Source organism: Protopterus annectens, chromosome 10.part0 (genome assembly GCF_019279795.1).
Source record: "Protopterus annectens isolate FY-2018-M chromosome 10.part0, PAN1.0, whole genome shotgun sequence".
Lineage (NCBI taxonomy): Eukaryota > Metazoa > Chordata > Ceratodontiformes > Protopteridae > Protopterus > Protopterus annectens.
The window spans coordinates 151,760,479-151,786,256 of NC_056744.1; the positions used below are offsets into that span (position 1 = coordinate 151,760,479).

The 25,778-nt window shown below is 41.1% G+C and overlaps 1 protein-coding gene across 1 annotated transcript in view; it reads right to left on the reverse strand.

Annotated features, from left to right (window-relative positions):
• Positions 1–25,778, reverse strand: part of WIPI1 (WD repeat domain, phosphoinositide interacting 1) — a 1,063,998-nt gene that overhangs the window by 676,386 nt on the left and 361,834 nt on the right. The window contains exon 3 of the mRNA XM_044085121.1: positions 23,783–23,952. Coding sequence (XP_043941056.1) covers positions 23,783–23,952 — 170 coding nt within the window. The remainder of the gene's footprint in view (positions 1–23,782; positions 23,953–25,778) is intronic.

Sequence of the window (25,778 nt, forward strand, 5' to 3'; positions counted from 1 at the left end):
AGGATGTGGTCCTTCAAGACTGTCAGAGCATTCTGTAAAGCTAACATTTCTTTTTGATTGATATGCAGGTGCTTTTGACTTGGGTTCCATTTGCCCTGAATGCACTGCCCTGCCAAGTGAGCCCCCCATGCATAGTCTGATGCGTCTGTTGTTAGGGTTTGGGCGGCAGGGGGTAGAGTGAATGGCAGTCCCTTGTTGAGGTAGCAGGCCTCTGCCCACCAAAGGAATTCTGTCTTTATATAAGGGATGATAGGAATCATTGCTTCCAGGTCCTGAGAATGTCGACACCATGGGCTTTTTAGATACAACTGTAGTTTCCTCATATGCAGTCTTGCATATGGAATTCGTAGGATGCAAGAGGCCATGAACCCCAGAGCTTGCAGTATTTTCCTTGCAATTAACTGGGTCTTTGTGGCCAGTAATTTGAAGAAGGCTGTCAAATAAACTTGTTTCTCTGGAGTGAGGTAAGCCATCTGGGAAGTTATGTTCAAGCTTACTCCCAGGAACACAATTTGTTGGCAGGGTACTAGATGAGATTACTTTTTGTTTATGATGTACCCCAGTGAGGTTAGAAATTTCTTTACAAATGCCAGATGATTTAATAGTATGTCCTGGCTTTCTGCCTGAATTAGACAATTGTCCAGGTATGGGTATATGTGAATATTTCTTTGCCTGCAAAATGCAGTGACTGCAGCTAGGCATTTCATGAATACCCTGGGCGCAGTAGATAAGCCAAAGGGCAGTGCAGAGAACTGATGGTGCATGTAGCCTGCTTTGAAGCGTAGGTATTTTCTGCAAGAATCCCTTATTGGGATGTGCAGGTAAGCTTTCTTTAAATCCAATGTTGCCAACCAGGCATTTTTGCCCAGCATGGGAAGCAGCTGATGAAGAGTTAGCATTTTGAATTTTGGAATTACCAAAAAGGTGTTTAGGATAGATAGGTCCAGGATAGGACGCCAGGGGTTGTCAGAAAAAGTCTGGAGTAAAAACCTTGTCCCCATTCTTCTGCTTGGACAAGTTGAATAGCCTTGATACTAAGAAGAGAGAGGACCTGCTGTTGAGCCTCTGCACACTGATTTGGGGGTAGGTCTGGCCAACCTTTTGGGGTTGGTAAGGTGTGGAAGTGGAATCTGTATCCTTGGGGAAACTATATTTAAAACCTATTTGTCTTGGGTAATGAGTTCCCAGTTTTTTGCATGCAGGGCGATCTTTCCCCTTAAAGGAGCGGTCAGATGAGCAGGGCTTGGAAGGTTTAAGGTTAAGTCCTTGTGACAGTTTACCACAGGTGGGTGTCTTACTACTTCCAGCTTTGGAAGTGGGAGCCCCCCCCCCACTGCTTAGGCCTGTGAGTACCTTGAGATTGTGGTCTAGGTGGTCTGCTGTTCCTGGATTTGGACTGAGAAGGCCTGGATGAGACAGGAAAGGACCAATTCTTAGAAGGCCAATGCCTACTAAATCTGGGAGGCTGTACTTGCAGGAAATCTTTAACAGTTTGCATAGATTTAGCTTTTTCCTCCATCTTTTTAAGAACTTATTCTGCTTTGTTGCCACATAGGTGGTCTTGGTTTAAGGGAGCATCTAGTAATTTGGCTTTAACATGATCTGGCAGAGTTTGTTCCTTAAGCCAAGCATGCCTTCTAAGAACAGACCCAGTAACAACAGCCCTACAAGATGCCTCAAAGGAGTCAAAACCACATTGCAAAGTATGTTTACCAACTTGTTCAGCAGAAAGCATTAAATCCTATAATTCTTTATTTTCAGCACAGTCAGGAATCAACATCAATTTCTGTTTAAGTAATCCGATAAGATGCTGTTGGTACTTTAACATATGAAACTGGCAGTTTAAGGCCCTAATGGCCAAAGTAGCAGAAGTGTATACCTTCTTACCCCATCTGCCAGGGCCCTGGAATCTCTATCAGAAGGGGTAGGATTTTTGACAGTAGTAGCCTTATTGCCTTTGGGCCCTTGTGAAATGGACTTTGGGTCCGCAGTAGGATTCTTAAAGAGGAACTTGTGAGAATCAGGTACTCTGTAATACCTGTCAGGTTTCCTGGGAGCCGGAGGTAAGGTGTCTGGGGCCAGGCTAGATTCCAAGAAGGTATCATCTACAATGTCCAGTATGGGGAGGGGGGGATAGCTAAAGGCCTGTGTTGAGGCAGGAGTAAGAATTCCCTAAGCCTCTTTTTGGAGTCAGAGTAATCCTGGCTTTCCCAGCGGAAATGCTCCCTAACAGTGTGCAAAGTTCACCAAAAGTGAAATCTTCTGGAGGGGAAGCAGAGGGAATGGAGTCCTCTGCATCAGAATCCTTATAGGTAGATAAAGGAAAATCCTGGTCATCAGAAGAAACAGAAATTTCAGAATCCTGACCGGAAGAATCAGAAGGAAAATCGGTTCTAGGTCTCTTAGAGGGAGAAGGGTGGCTTCCCCTAATTAGAGTAATAAGGTCTTCAGCCATTCTTATCATTTGTTTTTTAGGCATATGGGCCTGACCATGTGGTTTGGACATCGGTTTTCTAGGTGTGGATCGAGTCTTAGGCCTTGAAGAAGAAGATGGCATTGGTTTGATATGCAAGTCAGTAGGCCTGAATACACCCTCATAAGCTGGTGCCTGCACAGCGGCTCCGGACCCATCCAAGGTAAAGACATCCGCAGGTTCCATAATCGAAGAAGGATCTCGCGGCATACCGGACTTCGGATGGGTCTTAGTAGAGGCCTGCGACTCTGAAGTAGCTGGTATCAGGGGCTGCAAAAGCACCTCACTGAGTACCGAGGAACTGGCGACTAGCTTAACGGAAGCGTTGTCGGCAGCTTTGGACCTATGCGGTCTGTCTCTGTCTTTATCTTTAAGTTTTTTTGGAATGTCGGTAGTCAGATGGCTTACCGAAGCCATTTCAGGATAACTGAACAGAGTACCAAAATAGTTAGATGCAAAAATGAACCGACGATGAATAGTAGGAAGACTGAATAAGGCACAAAACTGACAGTGAGGGACGTCATGGTCTGAGCCTAAGCAAGGAATGCAGTATGAATGAAAATCTTTATGAGGTATTTGCTTTCCACAAGAAATGCAATTGTTAACGGGTACTTAGCTTTTTATTAGACTTCTGTTCTGAAACTCGAAAATGAAAATTTCAGGAGTCGGCCGACCGGCACTTGCGAACTGCTTTTGCTTTGGGCACCGCATGGCAGGAAAGACTGATGTAATGGCATTGGCTGCATGCTTTATACCCCTGACTCCCTGATGTCATGGAAGAAGAGACCACAACCGACGCAGGACCCAAGACTTTGAAAATCAGGCCGACCGAGGGCTACCTGCAAGCAGACAACCCAAATGTAATGACTGCAACAGCGAAACATGAAGAACATCTTAGAAAACCCAATATCAAGACATGCTCAAGTCTGTAGGAAGTACGAGAATTTTTTTTTTCACATCAATGACAGACTCGATTATTGCCCATTATATGGCAATCTGAATAAAAAAATAGAGTTAAAAAATATGAATGGCAGATTTGACTTGAAGCTTATTGGAAGCCCAGACTCATAAATGCAGTAAAAGCCAAAAGATACAAGTAAAAACGATGATGGCAATAGGAACTGAACGAAATGATGTCCGCAAACTCCAAACAATAGCGTACAAAAATTTAATATCCGCTTTCATCAAACGACTTCATCAGAATACACTCCATTAAAAAGACAATACATTAAATACACTCTGTTAACAAGCAATTGTCACAAATGGAACTAATTAAGTAACACAAAAGTTAAGAACACAGTGTTCATGATTTAAAGAAAAAAGACAAGTCAGTATCTTTAGTAATGGCTAATTTACGATACTTTAAAAAACACTTGACATTGATAGTCTCATTTAAACCTGGGGTTTTGTCTGATTTTAATCTAATCTGCCAAAGTGTCTCTCTTTGCTCTAAATATTTGTGTGTGTGTGTTTGTGTGTGTGTGTGTATATTTATATTTATATATATATATATATATATATATATATATATATATATATATTTGTATATATATATATATATATATATATATATATATATGTATATATATATATATATATATATATATATATATATATATATATATATATATATATATATACACACACACACACACACACACACACACATCGTTTCTGTTTTTTTAATTATATGCATACATATATATATATATATATATATATATATATATATATATATATTTCTATGCATATGTGTGTGCGTTTATGTGCAAAATTAAGAGAAGTTTAGGTACAGAGCAATTTATGACAAGAAATAAAATTTGTAGTTACAGCCTAAAATGCGAAATTCCATGAGCATTCCAGGTTTTTCCAGCACTTGGACAGTCCAAATTTGGGATTTACTAGCATTTTTCCCTGGAAAAATAGAAAGTCAGTGTTCCTGCACATCTTACAGTCTTAGAAGCCACTCACACTCAGGCCTAATACTGCAAACTCCTACAGCTGCACTCCACCACACTGATCTCAGTTTATCCATTATAGCACCCCCCCAACTATGCCAGTTTCTTCATCAATACCTTATAGAAAACTCATTCTCTGTTCAATCTAGACTTCATTTCATAACCTTTCTTTTTAAACAAAACAAATGCAAATGTCTCGGCTTCAGCCATGTCACCTAAACTTCACAACAGTAAAACTATGCTTCTCCTGCAATACCATTACTCTGTTCACTGTGAATCTCCTCTGTCAGATACTCCTTTTATGTATGTAAGTAAATAACGGTGACACTGCATTTTCTTCTTCTGCTTGTTCTCTCCTTCTTCCCTCCTTAATGTCACACTCAGTGGCTAATCCAGCATTCTTCACATCTTGCATCTTATTATCAGTGCTCTACCCCCCCCCCCCGGTAAACAAACGTAAATAAAACTAAGTACATAAAATCTATTGTTGACTCTTTAAGTTTCTGGTATGGGGAAATGCTAGACTAATGTGAACCACATGCAGAGTACAGTAAATATAGCTGATAGAAAAGGTTACTGTCAGGAGTTCACAGAAAGAGCACAAATAACATTGAGACAGGTCTTCAACACCTTTACATGTGCCACTGTATGAAGGGTAGGAAGAAAAGAATGGATCTTGGTGCATAACAGAGAGATCTAAAACTCAATTTGTTAAGCACAATTAGGCAGAAAAGATTAAAAAGAGGTAAAGGTATACCAGTTTCAAATGAAAAAAAGCAAAACAGGGGAGCACACAATGGTGGTGATGCAACTATAGTAGCAGAAAGGAAAACAGACCTGATCAATCACTGTATTATTTTAAAATAGGCAATAAGTGTAAGAATGCAGTAATAAAGATAACAAGACTGCTGGAAGTGGCAGAGGAAGCACTAAAAGTAACTTAGATGTTAGGCGTCTGTGCAGAAGGATGGTGAGATCATGTGCCATTTTGGTTACTACGAACAGAAATAAAGACCCCATCTTCAAATTGAGGCAAACAAGACAGAGATTGCATGAAAGAAGGATGTTAAACTTGTGCTGGTTTTATATGCTGAATGGTGGCTCACTGGTTAAGATGTATTGGTACATGAGTAGTTTTCCCTTTTAATGGAGGAGGAGTTTTGAAGTCGCCCAGTATGAAAATTAGGTTGGACCCTAATATTCTCCAGGGTGCTTAGGAACGTGGAGTGTGAGTCTTGGGACATAGTTGGGGGTAGCCTGCTATAGGTTCCCCAACCATGGCCCAAGACTCACACTCCACGTTTCTAAGCACCCTGGAGAATATTAGGGTAAAACCTGACACTCTCATACTGGGCAACTTCAACTACCCCTCCATTAACTGGGAAAACTACTCATGTACCAATACACTTGCCTAACGTTTCCTGGAATTCATTAATTCCAGTGCCCTGGACCAGCTCATTCTTACCCCCACTAGAGGTAGCAACATCCTTGACCTGGTCATTATTAACATGGGCGACCGTTGCTCTACACCAATAGTCAACTCCTCCCTGGTTAGATCCAACCACAAACTAATCACCTTGGAAATCCACATCCCTGCCACCCCCCGCAAACGTAACCACCATGAAAAACTTCTCCAAAGCTAACTTTGGGCTCCTAAAAACAGAGGTGGCTAACTTCACGGCACCCATGCAAATGGAGAATAGTTGCATGACTGCCAAATCATATACCAATGCACTATATGTACATGTACACAAATGCATGGATCTCGCAATACCCAACAGAACCAAGAAGCTCTCCTCCAAAAAAAGGAAGCTAATCTGGTGGTCCCCTGCCACAAAAAACTCTACAACAGAAGGAGGAAACTGATGTGGAATAAGGTGAAGTCTCAACACTGGAAAAACTCCCTTATCAGCCTCAACAAAAAGTTGAGATCCCTCATCAAATCCTCTAAAGCTAGCTATGAAAACAGAATTGCAGCAGATAGTAAAGACAACCACAAGGCCTTCTACAGTTAAGTAAAGAATCTCCACGGCAATACCCAGGTTTTCTCTGAGCTACTGCACAATAGTATTTCCTATACCGAGTCAACAGATATTGCCAATATACTGGCCGACAGATTCAGTGCCAACTTTACCCCTCTCCCCTCAAAGGCCCAATCACAATATCAGTACATTGCCAGGCACCCAGTATTACTGCTGCATAGGTTAAAACAGCACTGTCCAAGGCCAAGAATACAGCTTCTATGGGACCTGACAATATGCCCTGATGAGTCTTACATGAACTACATTGTGAACTGGCACCTCACCTGTGTGCCTTGTTCAATCACAGCCTCACCTCAGGCTTTGTCTCTACCGCATGGCACACTGCTACAGTCATCCCACTCCGCAAAGGAGGAGTGACTATAGACCCTGGGAACTACTGCCCCATTAGCCTAACAAGTCTGATATGCAAAGCTATGGAATGCATCATCATGGACCTAATAAACAAGGATATAGGAAATCTCCAAACTCTAGTTCTCACAGTTTGGTTTTGTGAAGGGTAGATCATGCCTGCTCAACTTCTTTGAGTCAGTCACCAGAGCTGTGGATGAAGGCAAGGTGGTTCATACAGCCTACCTTGATCTGGCCAAGGCCTCTGATACCATTCCACACTCAGGAATCATAGCTTTGGCCGGCTAAGAACTAGCTGTATTCAACTGGACGTATAAGAGAATTTAAGTACCTTTATCTGCACTTTTTTTTTCAAAAAATACAGTATTTAAATTGATTTTAACTGTCTTGCAGGAATATTAACTAAACTGGAAGTTAGTCAGTGTTTGCTGAATTTTATTATTTGCTAGTAATTACAGGTGTGGGGGTAGCCACATTCTTTGATTTCCTGTCCTTGCCTATTTAAGTGGTACAGTGTGAAATATTTTCTGCTTTAAAACATCAGCTTTGGCCGGCTAAGAACTAGCTGTATTCAACTGGACGTATAAGAGAATTTAAGTACCTTTATCTGCACTTTTTTTCAAAAATACAGTATTTAAATTAATTTTAACTGTGTTGCAGGAATATTAACTGAACTGGAAGTTAGTCAGTGTTTGCTGAATTTTATTATTTGCTAGTAATTACAGCTGTGGGGGTAGCCACATTCTTTGATTTCCTGTCCTTGCTATTTAAGTGGTACAGTGTGAAATATTTTCTGCTTAAAAACCTCAGCTTTGGCCGGCTAAGAACTAGCTGTATTCAACTGGACGTATAAGAGAATTTAAGTACCTTTATCTGGACATTTTTTTCAAAAAATACAGTATTTAAATTGATTTTAACTGTGTTGCAGGAATATTAACTGAACTGGAAGTTAGTCAGTGTTTGCTGAATTTTATTATTTGCTAGTAATTACAGGTGTGGGGGTAGCCACATTTTTTGATTTCATGTCCTTGCCTATTTAAGTGGTACAGTGTGAAATATTTTCTTCTTAAAAACCTCAGCTTTGGCCGGCTAAGAACTAGCTGTATTCAACTGGACGTATAAGAGAATTTAAGTACCTTTATCTTCACTTTTTTTTTCAAAAAATACAGTATTTAAATTGATTTTAACTGTGTTGCAGGAATATTAACTGAACTGGAAGTTAGTCAGTGTTTGCTGAATTTTATTATTTGCTAGTAATTACAGTTGTGGGGGTAGCCACATTCTTTGATTTCCTGTCCTTGCTATTTAAGTGGTACAGTGTGAAATATTTTCTGCTTTAAAACCTCAGCTTTGGCCGGCTAAGAACTAGCTGTATTCAACTGGATGTATAAGAGAATTTAAGAACCTTTATCTGCACTTTTTTTTTAAAAATACAGCATTTAAATTGATTTTAACTGTGTTGCAGGAATATTAACTGAACTGGAAGTTAGTCAGTGTTTGCTGAATTTTATTATTTGCTAGTAATTACAGGTGTGGGGGTAGCCACATTCTTTGATTTCCTGTCCTTGCCTATTTAAGTGGTACAGTGTGAAATATTTTCTGCTTAAAAACCTCACCTTTGGCCGGCTAAGAACTAGCTGTATTCAACTGGACGTATAAGAGAATTTAAGTACCTTTATCTGCACTTTTCTTTTTCAAAAAATACAGTATTTAAATTGATTTTAACTGTGTTGCAGGAATATTAACTGAACTGGAAGTTAGTCAGTGTTTTATTTGCTAGTAATTACAGTTGTGGGGGTAGCCACATTCTTTGATTTCCTGTCCTTGCCTATTTAAGTGGTACAGTGTGAAATATTTTCTGCTTAAAAACATCAGCTTTGGCCAGCTAAGAACGAGCTGTATTCAACTGGACGTATAAGAGAATTTAAGTACCTTTATCTGCACTTTTTTTTTCAAAAATTACAGTATTTAAATTGATTTTAACTGTGTTGCAGGAATATTAACTGAACTGGAAGTTAGTCAGTGTTTGCTGAATTTTATTATTTGCTAGTAATTACAGCTGTGGGGGTAGCCACATTCTTTGATTTCCTGTCCTTGCCTATTTAAGTGGTACAGTGTGAAATATTTTCTGCTTAAAAACCTCAGCTTTGGCCGGCTAAGAACTAGCTGTATTCAACTGGACGTATAAGAGAATTTAAGTACCTTTACCTGCACTTTTTTTTTCAAAAAATACAGTATTTAAATTGATTTTAACTGTGTTGCAGGAATATTAACTGAACTGGAAGTTAGTCAGTGTTTGCTGAATTTTATTATTTGCTAGTAATTACAGGTGTGGGGGTAGCCACATTCTTTGATTTCCTGTCCTTGCCTATTTAAGTGGCACAGTGTGAAATATTTTCTGCTTAAAAACCTCAGCTTTGGCCAGCTAAGAACTAGCTGTATTCAACTGGACGTATAAGAGAATTTAAGTACCTTTATCTGCACTTTTTAAAAAAAAATACAGTATTTAAATTGATTTTAACTGTGTTGCAGGAATATTAACTGAACTGGAAGTTAGTCAGTGTTTGCTGAATTTTATTATTTGCTAGTAATTACAGCTGTGGGGGTAGCCACATTCTTTGATTTCCTGTCCTTGCCTATTTAAGTGGTACAGTGTGAAATATTTTCTGCTTAACAACCTCAGCTTTGGCCGGCTAAGAACTAGCTGTATTCAACTGGACGTATAAGAGAATTTAAGTACCTTTATCTGCACTTTTTTTCAAAAAATACAGTATTTAAATTGATTTTAACTGTGTTGAAGGAATATTAACTGAACTGGAAGTTTTGACTCTGCTCTTCAGTTAGTCCCACCCACCTTCCCTGTTTTTGTTTTGGTGTTAATCTTAGTAGCCTTGAAACTGCCCGCCCCTCTTGTAAATTTATGTTTGGATACTCCTTCTGGGCCCCTCTCATTTGCTCACTCAACTGATTGCAGTGAGATCATATTCTGATTTCAGGCACTCCTACTGTGTACAAAGAGAGCATCTGGGAAACAGAAGAAAAAAAATCTAAGCTTGTTTCCTGCCTTTCCTGTTAAGTGGTATAGACTATTTGTAGGCTTCTGAACCCCCAAGCCCTTTTGTGTTGGAGGGAAGCCTTCTAGCTTAGTTTTTTTTTCTTATAACTAGCCAGTTTTTTAGTTTCAGCACTCAAATCTGTTTCTTTGATCTCAGCACTTGTTGAGAAAAAAAATTTTTCATCTGCTTTTACTGTACTTGTGTTTCTACCTACTTTATTTTACTTTTGCATCATCTTAAAAGTACTCAATTGTATTTATTACTATTTGGTGTAACTCATTCTAAGCCTTTTGGTTTAAACACTTGGGCTTTGGACCAGTTGTTTTGCACTGAGAGGGTTTGTGGTCTGCACTGTAGTGGCAGAACAGGTAGCTTACATCCTTCTAGGTTGGGAACTGCTGAATGAGGGCTCAGTGAGGGCTCAGTGTCTGTTATTCTAGAAGTGTATTAATTCTGGTTTAAGCACTTGGGCTTTCAGGCCAGTTATTTTACATTAAGAGGGTTCGTGGTCTGCACTCTTGTGGGAGGAGAGGCTGGACTCTGCCCTTCTGAGCTGGGAATTTCTGGTTAAAGGCTTATAGTGCATGCATATCTGAACTGCTTCTTACTGAAGTTGGTGCACCTTGTTTGCTGTGGAATAGACTGGATTCGTGCCTGCTGGATCTAGCTTTGTTTGTGTAACTTGAGCACTAATCCAGGCATTCTCTAAAGTATTCAATTGTATTTATTACTGTTTGGTAGTAACTTGATTAAAGTGTAGCTATCATTCTAAGTCTTTTGGATTAAGCACTTGGGCTTCAGACCAGTTGTTTTACATTAGGAAGGTTTGTGGCATGCACTGTGGTGGCAGGACAGGTAGCTTTCATCCTTCTAAGTTGAGAACTGCTGATTGAGAGCCCAGTGTCTGTTATTCTTAAAGTGCATTAGTTCTGGTTTAAGCACTTGGGCTTCAGGCCAGTTATTTTACATTAAGAAGGTTCGTGGTCTGCACTCTTGTGGGAGAAGAGGCTGGACTCTGCCCTTCTGAGCTGGGAATGTCTGGTTAAAGGTTTATAGTGTCTGAATATTTGAACTGTATCTTACTGAAATTGGTACACCTTGTTTGCTGTAGCATAGGCTAGATCCAGGCCTGCTGAACCTAACTTTGTTTATATGCTTTTTGTTTGTTTGCTTGTTATTTCCCTGGAACGCTAATTCCACCTAATACGCGGCTTCTCAGCGCTTCTGTGGATCACTAATGATATCTGCATTGCTTACTGTACTTATTTCCTTGTTTCACTTGAAAGAAAGTTACTGTTTGTCGTTTTTGCATTTAAGTTACCTGTAACACATTGCACTTAAGTTACCTGGCACTTGCTCACTAAAGCAATTATATAAGTGAGCACAACAAATTAAAAGCACTATACCCTCACTCCCCACTGGCCCTTGTTTTCAATTATAAAGGAATTCCCAATATTATTCTAGCATGTCCAAAGGACAGTTGTCAATCTCCTCTCCGGTCCAGCTGGTAAATCTGGGAATCTTGACGCAATGTTACAACTGCCTAAGGTACACAGACAACCCTCTCCTCCTCCCAACAAATTCCAACACATGTGTGAGATGCAACCATATAGCCAATCTGGAGGCTAAGCTCTCTCAACTCAGTACTGGCATAACCAGTCAGGAGGAGAAGGAAACCACACTCACTACAATTCCAGTCTCACATAGACCTACCACGACAGCAAACCAAACACATAATCACACAAAAACATACTCGGAGGCTCTAAATAAAGATCTGCCTAAGCAGCAGAGACCTCCAAAGCAGACACCCAAGCAACTGCTACCCCAAAACAAAACACGTGCAACACATATCTCACAAAGCCAGTGTGCCGAACAGTCACAGCCCTTAAGACTAAACAACACACCTGATACACTTGTAATAGGTGACTCTATCGTCAGGCACACTGACGCCCTGCTCACCAGGCTGAACAAGGAGAGGGTCACGGTGAGCAGCCTGTCGGGCGCTAGGATCCGCCACATAACACAAGCACTCAGGTCACTCCAAGGCAAGTACAAATATGGCTCAGTCATTGTCCATGCTGGTGTGAATGACCTGAGATGTACCTCCCTGGACTACATGAAAAGAGACATAGAGGAGCTCTCTGAGCATGTAGCCCAGGCCAGTATGACCCTGACCTTGAGTAGCATCTTACCCTCACCAAGAATGATGCCACAATATGAAGACAAGATGATCAATTTCAACAATTGGCTTAAGTACTGGTGTCATTCAAAGGGGATCCAATGCCTGTCAGCTTGGGATGATATGCTCGACAAGCCACGATGCTTCGTTAGGGATGGCTTGCACCTGTCACCCCTGGGCTTTTGGATATTGGCAAAGGCTCTTGCTACCCCCATAGTGCCTTTTTTAGGCAAGGCTCAAAAGACAAACCCACCTCCATAGGTATCACAAGGGATAAGAAACTAAGAGTAATGCTACTCAACGCCAGAAGTCTAAACCTCAAGATGCACACACTCATAACTCTTCTTAGCATGGAGAACATAGATATCTGTGCAGTAACAGAAACCTGGTTCAGGGCTCCCGAGAGCACCCCAGCACTACCAGGTTATACCTCATACCATGCTTTTCGGCCCCAAAACTTGGACCGACCCACAAAAGGAGGGGGAGTATCGATATTCATCAAAGATACCCACACCTCCAGGTTGGTGGCAAAGCACGAAGCATCAGGGACTATCCATGTGCAACTAACAGTGGGTAAAACTACCTTCCAGTTTATAGCCTGCTACAGACCACCCTCCCAAACCCAGGAACCCCATTCAGCCTTCCTGAGAACACTGGAAAATATGAAGGTCTCTCCAAACACCATAATATTGGGCGACTTCAACTACCCAAACATAGACTGGGAGCATTACTCTAGCTCCAACACCCTAGCCCAAAGGTTCCTAGAATTTATAAACTCAAATGCTGTGGAACAACTTGTTACCACTCCCACAAGAGGGGAAAACATACTGGACCTGATCATCACCAACATGGGGACTCTATGCTCCAGACCAGAAGTGTATCCCTCACTGGTAAGATCAGACCATAAACTAATCTCACTGGATATTCACATCCCGACCCACCCCCTGCCCAGAAAACCTCAGTGAAAAACTTCTCTAAAACAAATTTCACACTCCTCAAAACCGAGGTGGAATCCTTCAAAGCCCCCGGGCCTGTGGAAAATACGCCCAGACCGCAGAATCCTTTATAAACGCATTCTATGAACACCTTCAGGAATGCATGGATCATGCGATCCCAAATAAAACCAAGACCCAATCCTCCAAAGGCAGACGTCCTGTCTGGTGGACCCCAGCCATAAACAAACTATACAATAGAAGGAGGAAGCTACTAAATGATAGAGCAAAATCCCAAAAAGGGAAGGCATCACTGATCAGTATTAGCAAAAAACTACGGGCACTCATAAAATTGTCTAAGGCCAGCTTCGAGAGAAAAATTGCACAGGACACTAAGGATAATCACAAGGCTTTCTTTAGTTATGTTAGGAACCTGGGTGGTAATCCCCAGATATGCTCAGAATTAATCCAAAATGACAAAAAATACACCGAACCCACAAACATTGCCAACATCCTAGCTGACAGGTTCAGCGCAAACTCCCCTCCCCACCAAAAGGGCAAATATCTATCCCAGCAGAGTGCTGCCCCCCTGACATCTCAGATGCTCAGGTAAGAGCCGCCCTCTCCAAAGCAAAAAACACAGCATCAATGGGACCAAACGGTGTCCCGGGCTGTGTCCTACATGAACTCCAAGAAGAGCTAACCCAAACATAAAACTACTGCTCAATCTCAGCCTTACTACAGGATATGTGCCCAAAGAGTGGTGTACAGCAACAGTGGTCCCTCTCCATAAAGGTGGTGCCTCAACGGATCCTGGAAACTATCGCCCCATAAGCCTGACTAGCTTGGTCTGCAAAGCTATGGAAAGGATCATCATGGTCCTCATAAATAAAGATATTGGGGGCCTACAGACACTGGATCCTACCCAGTTCGGCTTTGTTAAGAGCAGATCCTGCCTCTTAAACCTGGTTGATTTCTTTGAAACAGTCACCAAGGCCATTGACGAGGGGAAGGTGGTCCACACAGCCTACCTGGACCTCGCAAAAGCCTTCGATACAATACCCCACTTGGGCATTATAGATAAGCTCACCAGCTTAAATATAAACCCCTATGTCACTAGATGGATTGCAAACTGGCTCAAGGACAGAACCCACATGGTTAGAATTGCTGGAGCCATGTCAGACTCCAAACCAGTTACAAGTGGTGTCCCACAAGGCTCAGTCCTGGGACCTCTCTTGTTCGGTATATATCTCTCGGAGGTACAGGCCAACACGGAAGGACTGTGGCTGACCAAGTTCGCAGATGACTGCAAACTGGGCGCCATAATCGACTCTCCAGCCGACACAAGCATCCTCCAAAAGGGCCTCATAGAAACAGACAACTGGTGCCAGAGCCATGGCCTCAAGCTAAATGCCAAAAGTGTATAGTCATCCCTTTGGCAAAAACAAAGTGCCCACAAATTACCACATAGGTGGTAATCCATTAAGTACAGAAGAAGTAATTAGGGACCTGGGGACCTAAGTTGATAGCAATCTCTCATTTGACAACCACGTGGCCAAAGTGGTTAGAAAAACATTTTATATAGCCCACCTAATCATGAAGGGATTCACATCTAGATCAGGGAGGTCATTGTGCCTCTTTACTCATCCCTCATCAGGCCCATAATTGAGTACAATGCCCCTTTTGGGATGTACCTTACCAGACACCTGCAGCAACTGGAAAGACCCCAAAAGTACCTCACCAAGAGGATCAAAGGGCTCAAACAGATGCCATATGCTGCCCGGTTAAAGAAACTCCAGCTCTACTCAGTGGCATACCGCCTGTTCAGAGGCGATCTGTGCCTGACGTATAAAGCCATGTCCAACCCAGAATTAATGGACATGCTGCACCTCAGAAAATCCAAATCCCATCGAGCTACCCGCTCAAGAGACTTGAACCTCAGCACTGAAATAAATAGGACATGCTGGAGGGACAGATTCATAACCCAGAGGCTCCCTTCACTCTGGAATAAAATCCCAGTCCAGGTTAGGCAGAGTCCCTCATTGACTCTCTTCAAGAGGAATCTTGATGAGTGGATGGGAGATCATAGGTTTACCCCGGGTATCACTTCTGTGTCACTGTTAGACAGAGGCACAGTATACTAACCTCGAAAAAGGGCATAGCAAAATAAATTTAAAATGGGTGGGAAAGCCAAACACATTCTGGCTAGGCTTATAAATGCCCTAGGTCAGATAGCCTAGTATGAACCTATGAACCTAAAAATTCACTAAGCTGGGCATCACCCCCTATATCACTAGGTGGGTTGCAAACTGGCTCACAAATAGAACCCACAGTGTGAAAGTAGCTAACTCCAAGTCAGACTGCCGACCAGTCACGAGCGGAGTCCCACAGGGTTCAGTCCTGGGTCTTCTCCTGTTTGGTATCTACTTCTCTGATGTTCAGGCCAACATGAAGGGACTCTGGGTGACAAAGTTTGCAGACAATTGCAAGTTGGGAGCTATTATTAACTCCCCAAGTGATGTTGACACCCTACAGAAAGGCCTCACTGAGACCAACGACTGGTGTCAGAACCATGGCCTTAAGCTCAATGCCAAAAAATGTGTCGTCATCCCCTTTGGGAAAAACCCGGTTCCCATGAATTACCTCATTGATGGTAGTCCACTGAAAACAGAAGGCATTATAAGAGATCTGGGAACACAGGCTGACAACAACCTCTCTTTTGACCACCACATTGTCACTGTGGTCAGAAAGTCCTTCTGTGTGGCACATCTCATTACTAAGGGTTTTGCATCCAGGAAGAAAGAGGTCATTATCTCCCTCTACTCTTCCCTCATTAGGCCAATCATTGAGTACAATGCCCCATTTGGCATGTACCTCACTAGACACCTGCAACTACTAGAGAGGCTGCAAAAGTACCTCACAAAGAGGATCCTAGGCCTTAAACACTTGCCCTATATGGAGAGAGACAAAAAACTCCAACTATTCTCTGTCTCATATCGCCCACTTAGAGGCGATTTCTGCTTCACTTACAAAGCCATATCTGACCCAGCTCTATTAGAAATGCTAAATCTAAAGAAATCCCAATCCCTCCGCATCACATGCTCCAGAGACCTCAATCTCATTTAAACAATCAAGAGAACATGCTGGAGGGACAGGTTCATAACCCAGGGACTGCCCATGATATGGAACAGACTTCCCATACATGTCAAGCAGAGCATTCAATGGGCCTCTTCAAGAGAAATCTTGATGAGTGGATGGGAAATAGAACATTCACCCCAGCGATCACTCCAGTGGCTCTGCACGACAGAGGCACTGGGAACTAAGGTCGGGTGGCACGATGCCAGGGTAATCCTATGGGTTAGGCTTATATGGGCTCCAGGGCCATTAGCCTAGTACACACCTATGAACCTGTCTGTCACAGAGATCTAGGAGCCACTGTTGCATCCTGATATCCACTGCTATCTCTGTGAAGTTTGCATATTCTTCCATTATCTGTGTGGACTTCCTCTTGGTACTCCAGTTTACTTTAACTTCCAGGTTGATTAGCTACTCTAACGTGTGGTCCAGATACTACCATTTACCCAGTAGTCATCCGTGATGACCAGTTTCCTTTCGTGGTTAACAAATAAAAATAAGACATAAAGCAGAAGCCATGTGAAGACAGAGATTATAAACTATTTGTATCCTAGAGAAAGGAGGAAGTCAGGACAGGAATATTAAAGTACCTCAATAAGCTTTGCATAGAGTACAATGGTGACGGCTTTCAGAAAAAGGGATCTGTAGTTACAGATATACCACACCTGAAAGGATTGGAGGATGGAGCAGCAGTATGAAAAAAATATCTGTTTGCAAAAAGAAAAGAGCAGGTGCACTGAACTATTTTCCCAAGGGGTAGTAAGTTAGCAGACAGTGGATCCTATGAATGCATAGGTCAAGTTGTAAGATAGTTGTCAGCATGGCAGCAGAGATACTGCTTTGGCTGGATAGACTTAACAACACAGCTAACAGGAAGGGAAGAAGTGTATAATCAACAGAAAAAGCAGCTTATTTCTGCTGTTCAGCTTATTATTTAAAATGGAACTGGGTCAGCTTGTTAGCATAAAAAAAAAAATTTGCAGTGTCTTTGTTGTATGGACAGTACATCATACAAGACCTATACAACTCAGGCCTCACCACTACCTGTAATGATTTTAGGAAAACAAAGTGTTTGAAAGAGTGTGCAGAGTTCATTGTGTACACTCACATATGCACATGCAAGAGCAGAGAAAGACACCAGTAGAATATCCAAGAGTCGTTAGTGGTGTTACCATTTGCTTACAATTGAACTTCTTGTTGGGTGAGGCAGCAGCAAAAGGAAGACAGGTCTGCCTTCACAAGGTGTGCATTTTACCTTGCCTTTACAAACAAAAGTCAGCAATGCACCATAAAAAGCCATAGGAAGTCTCTTAACTCCAACCATTAAAACACTTGAACATGCAGTTGGAGATATGTGCTGCAGCAAAAGTGGCATGCTACAATCCGTAAGACATGAAGAGTATTTCATTCTTTTGTTCTTCTATTGTACTACATTCTTATTCTATCAGGAAAAGATTTCAGGACATATGAGTTGGCAGAGAGAGTACTGGAAAATATGACGATACCTATGAGAAAAAATCAAGTCACTAATGAAGACTTTACAAAGCCAATTTTACAGTCCTTGTTATTTAATAGGCTTGTAACAAACACTGTAGAGGAAGGAGGGATAAAGTGTAGTTAGGCAAAACAGAACAGCAAGACAGAACTCATGGAATCTACTTCACTATTTTTTTGAAACAAAAAGTATGACCAGGAGATACCTCTTCCCCAACATTAATGCACATCAACAAAGTATAACCTTATCCAAAGGTTAGAATACCTTGAGTATGTTACATCTCCTAAAAAGGTGCACAGATCTTGTCCATCATTCATTCATTGCATTCCTTTAGTGAGTACTGCATTTACAGCACTGTGCTGTGGCACACCATGCTTGTCAGAAGTCCTGTTACACTAGCTGGATTTTGTTTATATTCTGCTCCTGTTTCACCTGGCTTTGAATCTGCTGCATGAATTGGATTGTGCTGTTTCTTGCCCTTGCTGCGTCTTGTTTTGGACCAGACAGCAGAAGAAGATTTTCGGTTTGTCTGTTGCTCATTTTCAGCCTGGTGGTTGTAGTTTATGTTCCTGGTGAGGGAAGAAACGGTTCTGCCCCTGCCTGTCTGAAATGGATGCAGTTTTGATTTTTTTTGCCAACCAATTGTCTGTCTGTTGTTCCCTTGTTACTCACAAATGTTTTTGCTCCTTTAACACAGTGTGGAACTCAGCAGTATGGCCTATCAATTTAAAGTGCTGAGTTGTGGAACACTTGGCTTGATGGAGTGCTGCTACACTAATTGGATTTAGTTTGTACATTGCCCTTGTTTCACCTGGGCTTGAACTCGTTGCTCTAAGCATAGCACAGCACACAGATGTATTTCACTTATACCAAAGAGACATTTATTTCATATTCTTGGCTTGGAATCATTGGGCATAACTATGTTTACTTCTGCCTTTTTCTCTGTTCTTCTGCGGTCCTTCACATTAAAACTGAGTACTGGGATTTGAGTCATCTGTTTAACGGTAAGAACACTGAGGGCCTTAGAAGTTAGTAAAGACGAAACAACACCATAACCATGTCTAAAACCATAAGGATGCAGCAGCACTGTGAAACAACACTAACAAACAAACAAAAGCAGGACACTTGAAATATGACTACCTATAGCATAAACGTAGGTCAGACTACCCTTCCATATCTATCCAGCTGAGCCACAATGGAAGTGCAGAGTCCACTGCTGAAGAACCCACCTTAGAAAGGATTTAGTGGGGCTAAAGTGGCTTCAAAGGATGGACATTAATACAAGACACCTGACATACATGAAACCTCATTTATTCCAGTGAAAGATATGACTGAAATGCCCAAGTATAAAAATCGTACAAACATTCTACTGAGGAAAAGTTTTGCAAGGCATTCATCCTATCACAGAATAATTAACTCTTCCAAGCCCATTAGGACAAGATAAAAAGGCTTAACACATAGCTGCTGAAAGAGGTGTAACTTACCTCCAAGATCTTGCAACATCAGCCTTAGTTATAATGTCTAGGTGAATAGCTGGTCCGGTGGGGTTTACCTTCACATAAGGAATTACTGGACAGCTATTTCCTCTAGTGGTTTTAGACAAATGAGGTTTGATGATTTTATAATCATGCAAATGCCCTATACTGATCTTTCAACTCAAAAATACAGACAATTTGCATAAATACAGACAAACAGGGACAAACTGAGACAGGGAGCTTATGATAATATTCGTAAACACTGCTTCATATATAAGGTGGTAGCAGACCTCTCAACTGTCCCTGTTTTGGAAGAACATATCTCTTTTAAGGCCTGATTTACCCCTGTACATGACATGTATATTTTTGGAGGAAATCCATATTTTCAGGCTCAGTTTACTCTTTCACATAATTTTCTGAATTCCCCACTCAACATGTGATTTTTGAAGCTGTCTAATATACAGAAAAAAATACAATGTGACCAAAATAATAATGGCACCAATAATTTAAAGAAAGAGGACACGTATCTTACCTGTCCCTTTTCCAGAAGCAAAAATAAAAGGTACTATGCGGTAGAATTTTAGAATAAGGTTCTTTAAAGTCTACAGATTTTACACTGTCATTTTAATAATGTGCTTACGTTTCTCCATCATTTTTGTCAGCTATTTTTAAATGTGTTTCTAAGTAGTATCCCGCATTCTTACTGGAATGGGAAGAGTTGTGTGTTATTTGGTAATCACATTTTATGCTAAATAGATGGCCAGATTTTTGCCAGGCTGTAACTACCTTTCAAGACCCTCTGTACTTATTTTCAGTGTCTGCAGGTTGGGAGATATGGATGGTAGGTATGTGGTTTGGATTCTGAAAGCAGATGAAGTAATAGTAAGGAGGCTTCACCAAACAGATATACAGGAGTGCCTGTGTTTAAATCCTTGTTATTATCTTGACAGATTCTTATATCACAAGGGTCACTCAGTCCTTTTCTACCATTCCAGTTATTGCATGTCTATCAGAAGTATTTTAGATATAAAGAGCCAATCCTGCACATGAAAGCTTCTTCTAGCTTGTTTTTGAGGATACCCCATAGAATTAGCAAGTCTTCACTGTGCACAAGGCTTTTTATAAAAGGGAAAAAGTACCCCAGTCTTGCATAACTTGTATTCTTATCATGGTTTGCAAAAATGATTAATGATTTTGAATATAGTACTCTGCACTTGAAAATTTAAGGATACAGCTCACAACAGCAATCTGGGATACTATACCTGTGAGAAGCACAAGAAGACATGGCCTGCATATTTTGTAACATTATCTCAGTATTCCTGAACACTTTCACATGCAAAAACAACATGAACGGGTCAAGCCATGGTGTGTGTTTCTGTTTTGTATGTATATGTGAGTGAGTGAGTGAGTGAGTGAGTGAGTGAGTGAGTGAGTGAGTGAGTGAGTGAGTGAGTGAGTGAGTGAGTGTGTGTGTGTGTGTGTGTGTGTGTGTGTGTGTGTCTGTGTCTGACTGTCTCTATTTGTGCAATTATTTACTGGGTGGGGCTTCTTGAATTTTTAGACACTACAACTGCTTTTTAGCGCCATTTCAGATTTCCCTACTGTGTGTAACTGAACAGTGGTACAGCAGTGTGACAGCTATTCGACTTGCAAAATGAAACTGATCACATGAGCAGCCAGTTATTATTATCAGGTGGTGTTCCTGTGTGGTTTTACTAGTGTTTTCTAGCTTTCAGTATGCGAGGAGAAGCGATTCTTCATATGGTTTCTCTTCCTTTACTAATTTGCAGCAGTTTTGCAGGGAACTTGCTTCCAGTCAAAATTAGTTTTAATCTAAGCAGGGTATACACATTACAGAAATATGGAGTGTTTTAAGCTATTGCTTGTACTACTACAAACAACATTCTCAGACTGTGTTTACTGTGTCCTCTGTCCTAACACAGGGTACCACTGTGCAAAGCACTGTTCGAGTTCCCAAGTAAGACAGAAGGAAATAATGGACATACCCATGCTGATTGGGCAGAGTCACACTGTACAAGAAGTTTGGCTTCTGCTTTCAGTATGACAACTTCCAAAAGAAAGAAAGCAAGCAAAACACCCCATACATGAGCATGTAACATACTCTAGTTGTTGTAGCCCAACATTTTATTCCATCAAATACAACTGTTTCACAGGAGTGCCCAGATGTGAGTGAATACGCAATACAAAAACTGCATAACAGTACCCTTTGGGAAGACAGCAATCCCTGAAAATTACCACATTAGTAATACACCTCAAAAAGTAGACTCAGACGTCAGGGATCTGGGAATGCATGCTGACGGTATCCTAAGCTTTGACCACCACGTATCTACTGTGTAAAAAAATTCTACATTGCACAACATACAAGTAAGAGCATGGCATCCATAACCAAGGAGGTCACTGTTCCAATGTACTCAGCTCTCATCAGACCAATCTTGAACACTACGCACCCCTTCAGCATGTACCAGACCAGGAACTTGCAACAGCTAGAGAGGCCACAGAGATTCTTCACACAAAAGAATACAGAGAGTAAACAACAAATCCTATGTGGACCATCTCAAAGCCGTATTCCTGTACTCAGTCTCCTACAGACTGCTGCATGGCAATCTATGCCTAGCAAACAAATCATCTTCTGGTCCCCCACTGATGGATTTGTTGCACATACGCAAAACAAGCAGCATCAGAAATAACTGTTCTAAACTTTGCCTCTGACATAAACAAGACATGTTGGTGGGACAGGTATGTGTCTCCAAGATTATCCCTTCTATGGAACAGGACATCCATGTGAAGCAAATCTCTTCCCTAACCATATTCAAAAGTAACTTGGACCAATGGATGGGAAATCACAAATTTACTCCTGCTTTGGCAGCAGTGTCTCTAATGGAAAGAGGCAGCCTATGAACACTTAATGTGTACAGGCCTACATCATAATCATAAAACACCTTCGGGTATTTATACTTACAGTAACATTTTGATAAATTTGTGGCAAGTGTGGCTAGGCTTAAAATGGCTCGACCAATAGCTCTGTAACCGTCTGTGAATAACACAACTCTGATGCTAGGGTCAGGGACTGTCTAATAATGAAAGAACTCCTCCCCAGTCATCACCCTGATACTCATAAGGCCACAGTGCAATAAGGCATCTGTATGGGTATGTAAATGCAGCCAAGTGTCATAAATGACAGCACCGCTGAACTATGCGATTACCCACCATGAAAGGAATGCAGGAAGATGCAGCCCAAGCAAGAGTTCAGATGACCAAAGTATGCAAACAATCATTAACAGCACTGAAAATATTAGCCACTTCATAAGACAGTTGTTAGCATGGAGAAGATCATGTACAGGTTAACTTCCTAAATGGTACGTTCCAGCCCTTGAGTTCAGCTAAGCCCAGTGTTTGGACAGGGCTCCTCACTGCAGCACAAGCCCAGTGTTTCTCCCTGTTCTCTAGGTACTAAATGAGAATCATATCTGTCCTTGGTATCTCAGGCTGACTATGGCTTCCACAATTCTTCCTTTGTAAAGAGCGTATTTTTGTAAATTTATGGCAAAGGAACATATATTTGAGGTACCCAACAATGAAATGAGTCAAATACTAAAAAAACCAAGACTGAATCAACCTTAACATATACTTAGTGTTTTGCTTACATTTGTATATATATTGCAGCACAAAACAAGTTGTGCCACAATGCATTTTGTATCCCAACTCGCATAATATACTTGGGATATTGTTCAATAAAATGCATTCTTAACTTTTTATTAAGGCACAGCTCAAATAAACCTACAAAATCCTTAATGTCATCATAGTAGAGTTAGCATTAGGGAGCATCCCTACATATTAAAGTCTATACAGGCATCCCTTCAATATCCCTCACTATCCCTAAGGTGATGTGACTGAAGACTATAATAAACCTATATGGTCACATCCTCAATAAAAAGCTTCTGAAGCTTTTCATTAAGAAATGAACTGCACAAATTAAGAATGCTAAGGAGGAACATGAAATGTATGCAAGTTACGCAATAAAATGGCATGAAGCATAAGCTAAGTACAGTACACTTTAAGACAAGTGAAAAGAAACTCACCATGTAAACGCATGAGAAGCATCACAGAAATAAACAATGCTGGCCTTGTGATAAACTCTGCTTCATAGGAATCTGAATATCACTTAACAGTTCTTTGCTTGAATTCGTGCTCAGTTACCACAGCATTAAAATAAATCCACATGGACACAACACTGGCCTTTCCAGACAGTACTGCTTCCTGTCACTACGACATATTTCTCAGTTTCTACTGACATTTTCTCCATCCATAGAGCAAAAGATGCATGGTCCAAGTACACATGATTTCCATCTCTGTAAATCTTGATACAAGTCCTGCTCTATTTTTCCATTGTTGAACCCCATGTAAAACAGTCATTATTTTTACTATGAGCTATAAATTGCAAGATTTGCTCATATTGATTCAAAGTGTAATATGAATCTGGAGTTTAACTTTACGCATTTTATGCAAGACAGCAAAGAAAAAAATAAAAAACAGGACATAATGTGATAGCTTAATGCTTCTGGGAAAACCTTTAGTGAAGTAATACATCTGAAATAAGAAAAACACTGAGACACATTGCTTCCCATCCTAAATGCATACAATAAATTTATAAGAAACACTCCTAGTTACCTGACGATTAAGACGGACAGACAAAATATTACTAGAGTAACTGTAATTACAGATCTCTGTTCCCTTCTTGAAATGGTAGACGTTCATTCGCCGAGGCATCTGTAGGCTGACGACAACAACCAGACTACTGGAGAAGAGACGTTCTACAATGTAAACCTCTGGAATGTCACCTGTTGATAGAAGAGAGTTGTTCAAGTTTAACCAAAAGAAATACTCATAAAAAGTGGGCAAAAAGGTACTGCTTCACAGTCAAGCTTCCTGTGGCATAGACAGAAGTCGCAGATTTAGTCTTATTTGTAAAATTCACATATAAGCCATCTTCAAACAAAAACAAATTCTTTGTGAATTCAACTGTCTGGTCTAAAATAAATACTCTGGAACAGCTAGTCTACACCCCCACAAGGAGTTCAAATGTTCTGGACTTAATACTCACCAATATGGGGGGGGGGGTCACTGCACTACCCCCTGTGTTCTGCCAACCCTAGTAAGGTCAGACCATAAATCTCTCTCATTTGAAGTAAACAATCAGATCTGAAACCTCCACAGGAGCATTAAAAATTAGTAACGTCTCCAAAACAAGCTACAGCTTAATAAGTGATGGTTTGAAAAGTTTCAACCCCCTTGCTAACACAGCCAACAATGACTCCTATGCAGAGGAGTACACAAATGCCCTGTATAACCACTTAAACAACTGTATAGACTTGACTGTACCTGACAGGATCAAAACCAAATCCTTCCATAAAGAAAGCCACCCTGGTGGATCTCGAGTATAAATAGGTTATATAACAAAAGGAAGAAAATGATATCCAAGAATAAGAGGGAACTTAGTCAGCATAGAAAGAATACCTTCCACACTTGGGCAAGCAAATCAGATATCTGGTAAAGTCCGCTAAAGCTAGTTATGAGGCTAAATTAGCTTCCCTAGCTAAAGACAATCATAAAGCCTTCTTTAGCTATGCCCAAAATCTAAAAGGGAATACCCAAGTTATGTGTTGAACTCATAGTGGATGGTACCTTTCACACTGACCCAGAGTTAGCTGACAGATTTGGCTCAAACTTAACCCCCCACCCTGTCCCTACCAGCCATATCCCAAGCATACCTTACACCTGTCCTCTTCCCCAGTATCTCCAATGAGCAGGTCATATCCGCGGTCTCCAAGGCCAAAAACACGGCCTCTATGGGATCAGATAACATCCCAGGTTGCTTACTAAACAACTTGAAACAGGACACAGCAGATCCACTTGGCAATGTCTTTAACTATAGCCTGAGCACTGGCTTTGTTCCAGCAGAGGGGAGAACAGCAACTGTAATCTCCTTGCACAAGGGGAGATCCATTAACCAACCCTGGGAGCTACACTCATAAGCCTAACCAGCTTATCTGCAAGGCCAGGGGAAAGAATCATTATGGACCTTATCAACAAGGACATAGGTAACCTTGACACTCTTGACCCAACTCAGTTTGGCTTCGTTAAGCATAGATCATGCTTACTAAACCTGGTAGACTTCTTTAAGAATGTCACTAAAGCCCTGGACAAAGGCAAAGCAGCACATACTGCCTATCTTGACTTAGCCAAGGGTTTTGACACAATCCCCCACTCAGGTGTCATCGAGACACTCTCCCAGCTAGGTATTAACCCATATGTCATTAGATGGTAGCTAACTGGCTCATAGACAGAACACATATTTTCAAAGTTGAGGATTCCACCTCCACCAGTAGAACAGTTAACAGTGGGGTACCACAAGGTTCTGTGTTGGGCCCTCTACTGTTTGGAATACATTACTCGGAAGTGTAGGCCAAAGTAGATGGTCTGTGGTTTACCAAGTTCGCAGATGACTATAAACTGGGATCAATCGAGTCCCCTACAGATATTAGCTTAGCATATTAAAGGAGGGGTGAACACAAATAAATGATTGGTGCAAAGCCACTGTCTAAAAGTAAATGCAAAAATGTGCATTATTGTCCCCTTTGGCAAAGAGGTAGCCCCTGCAAATTAC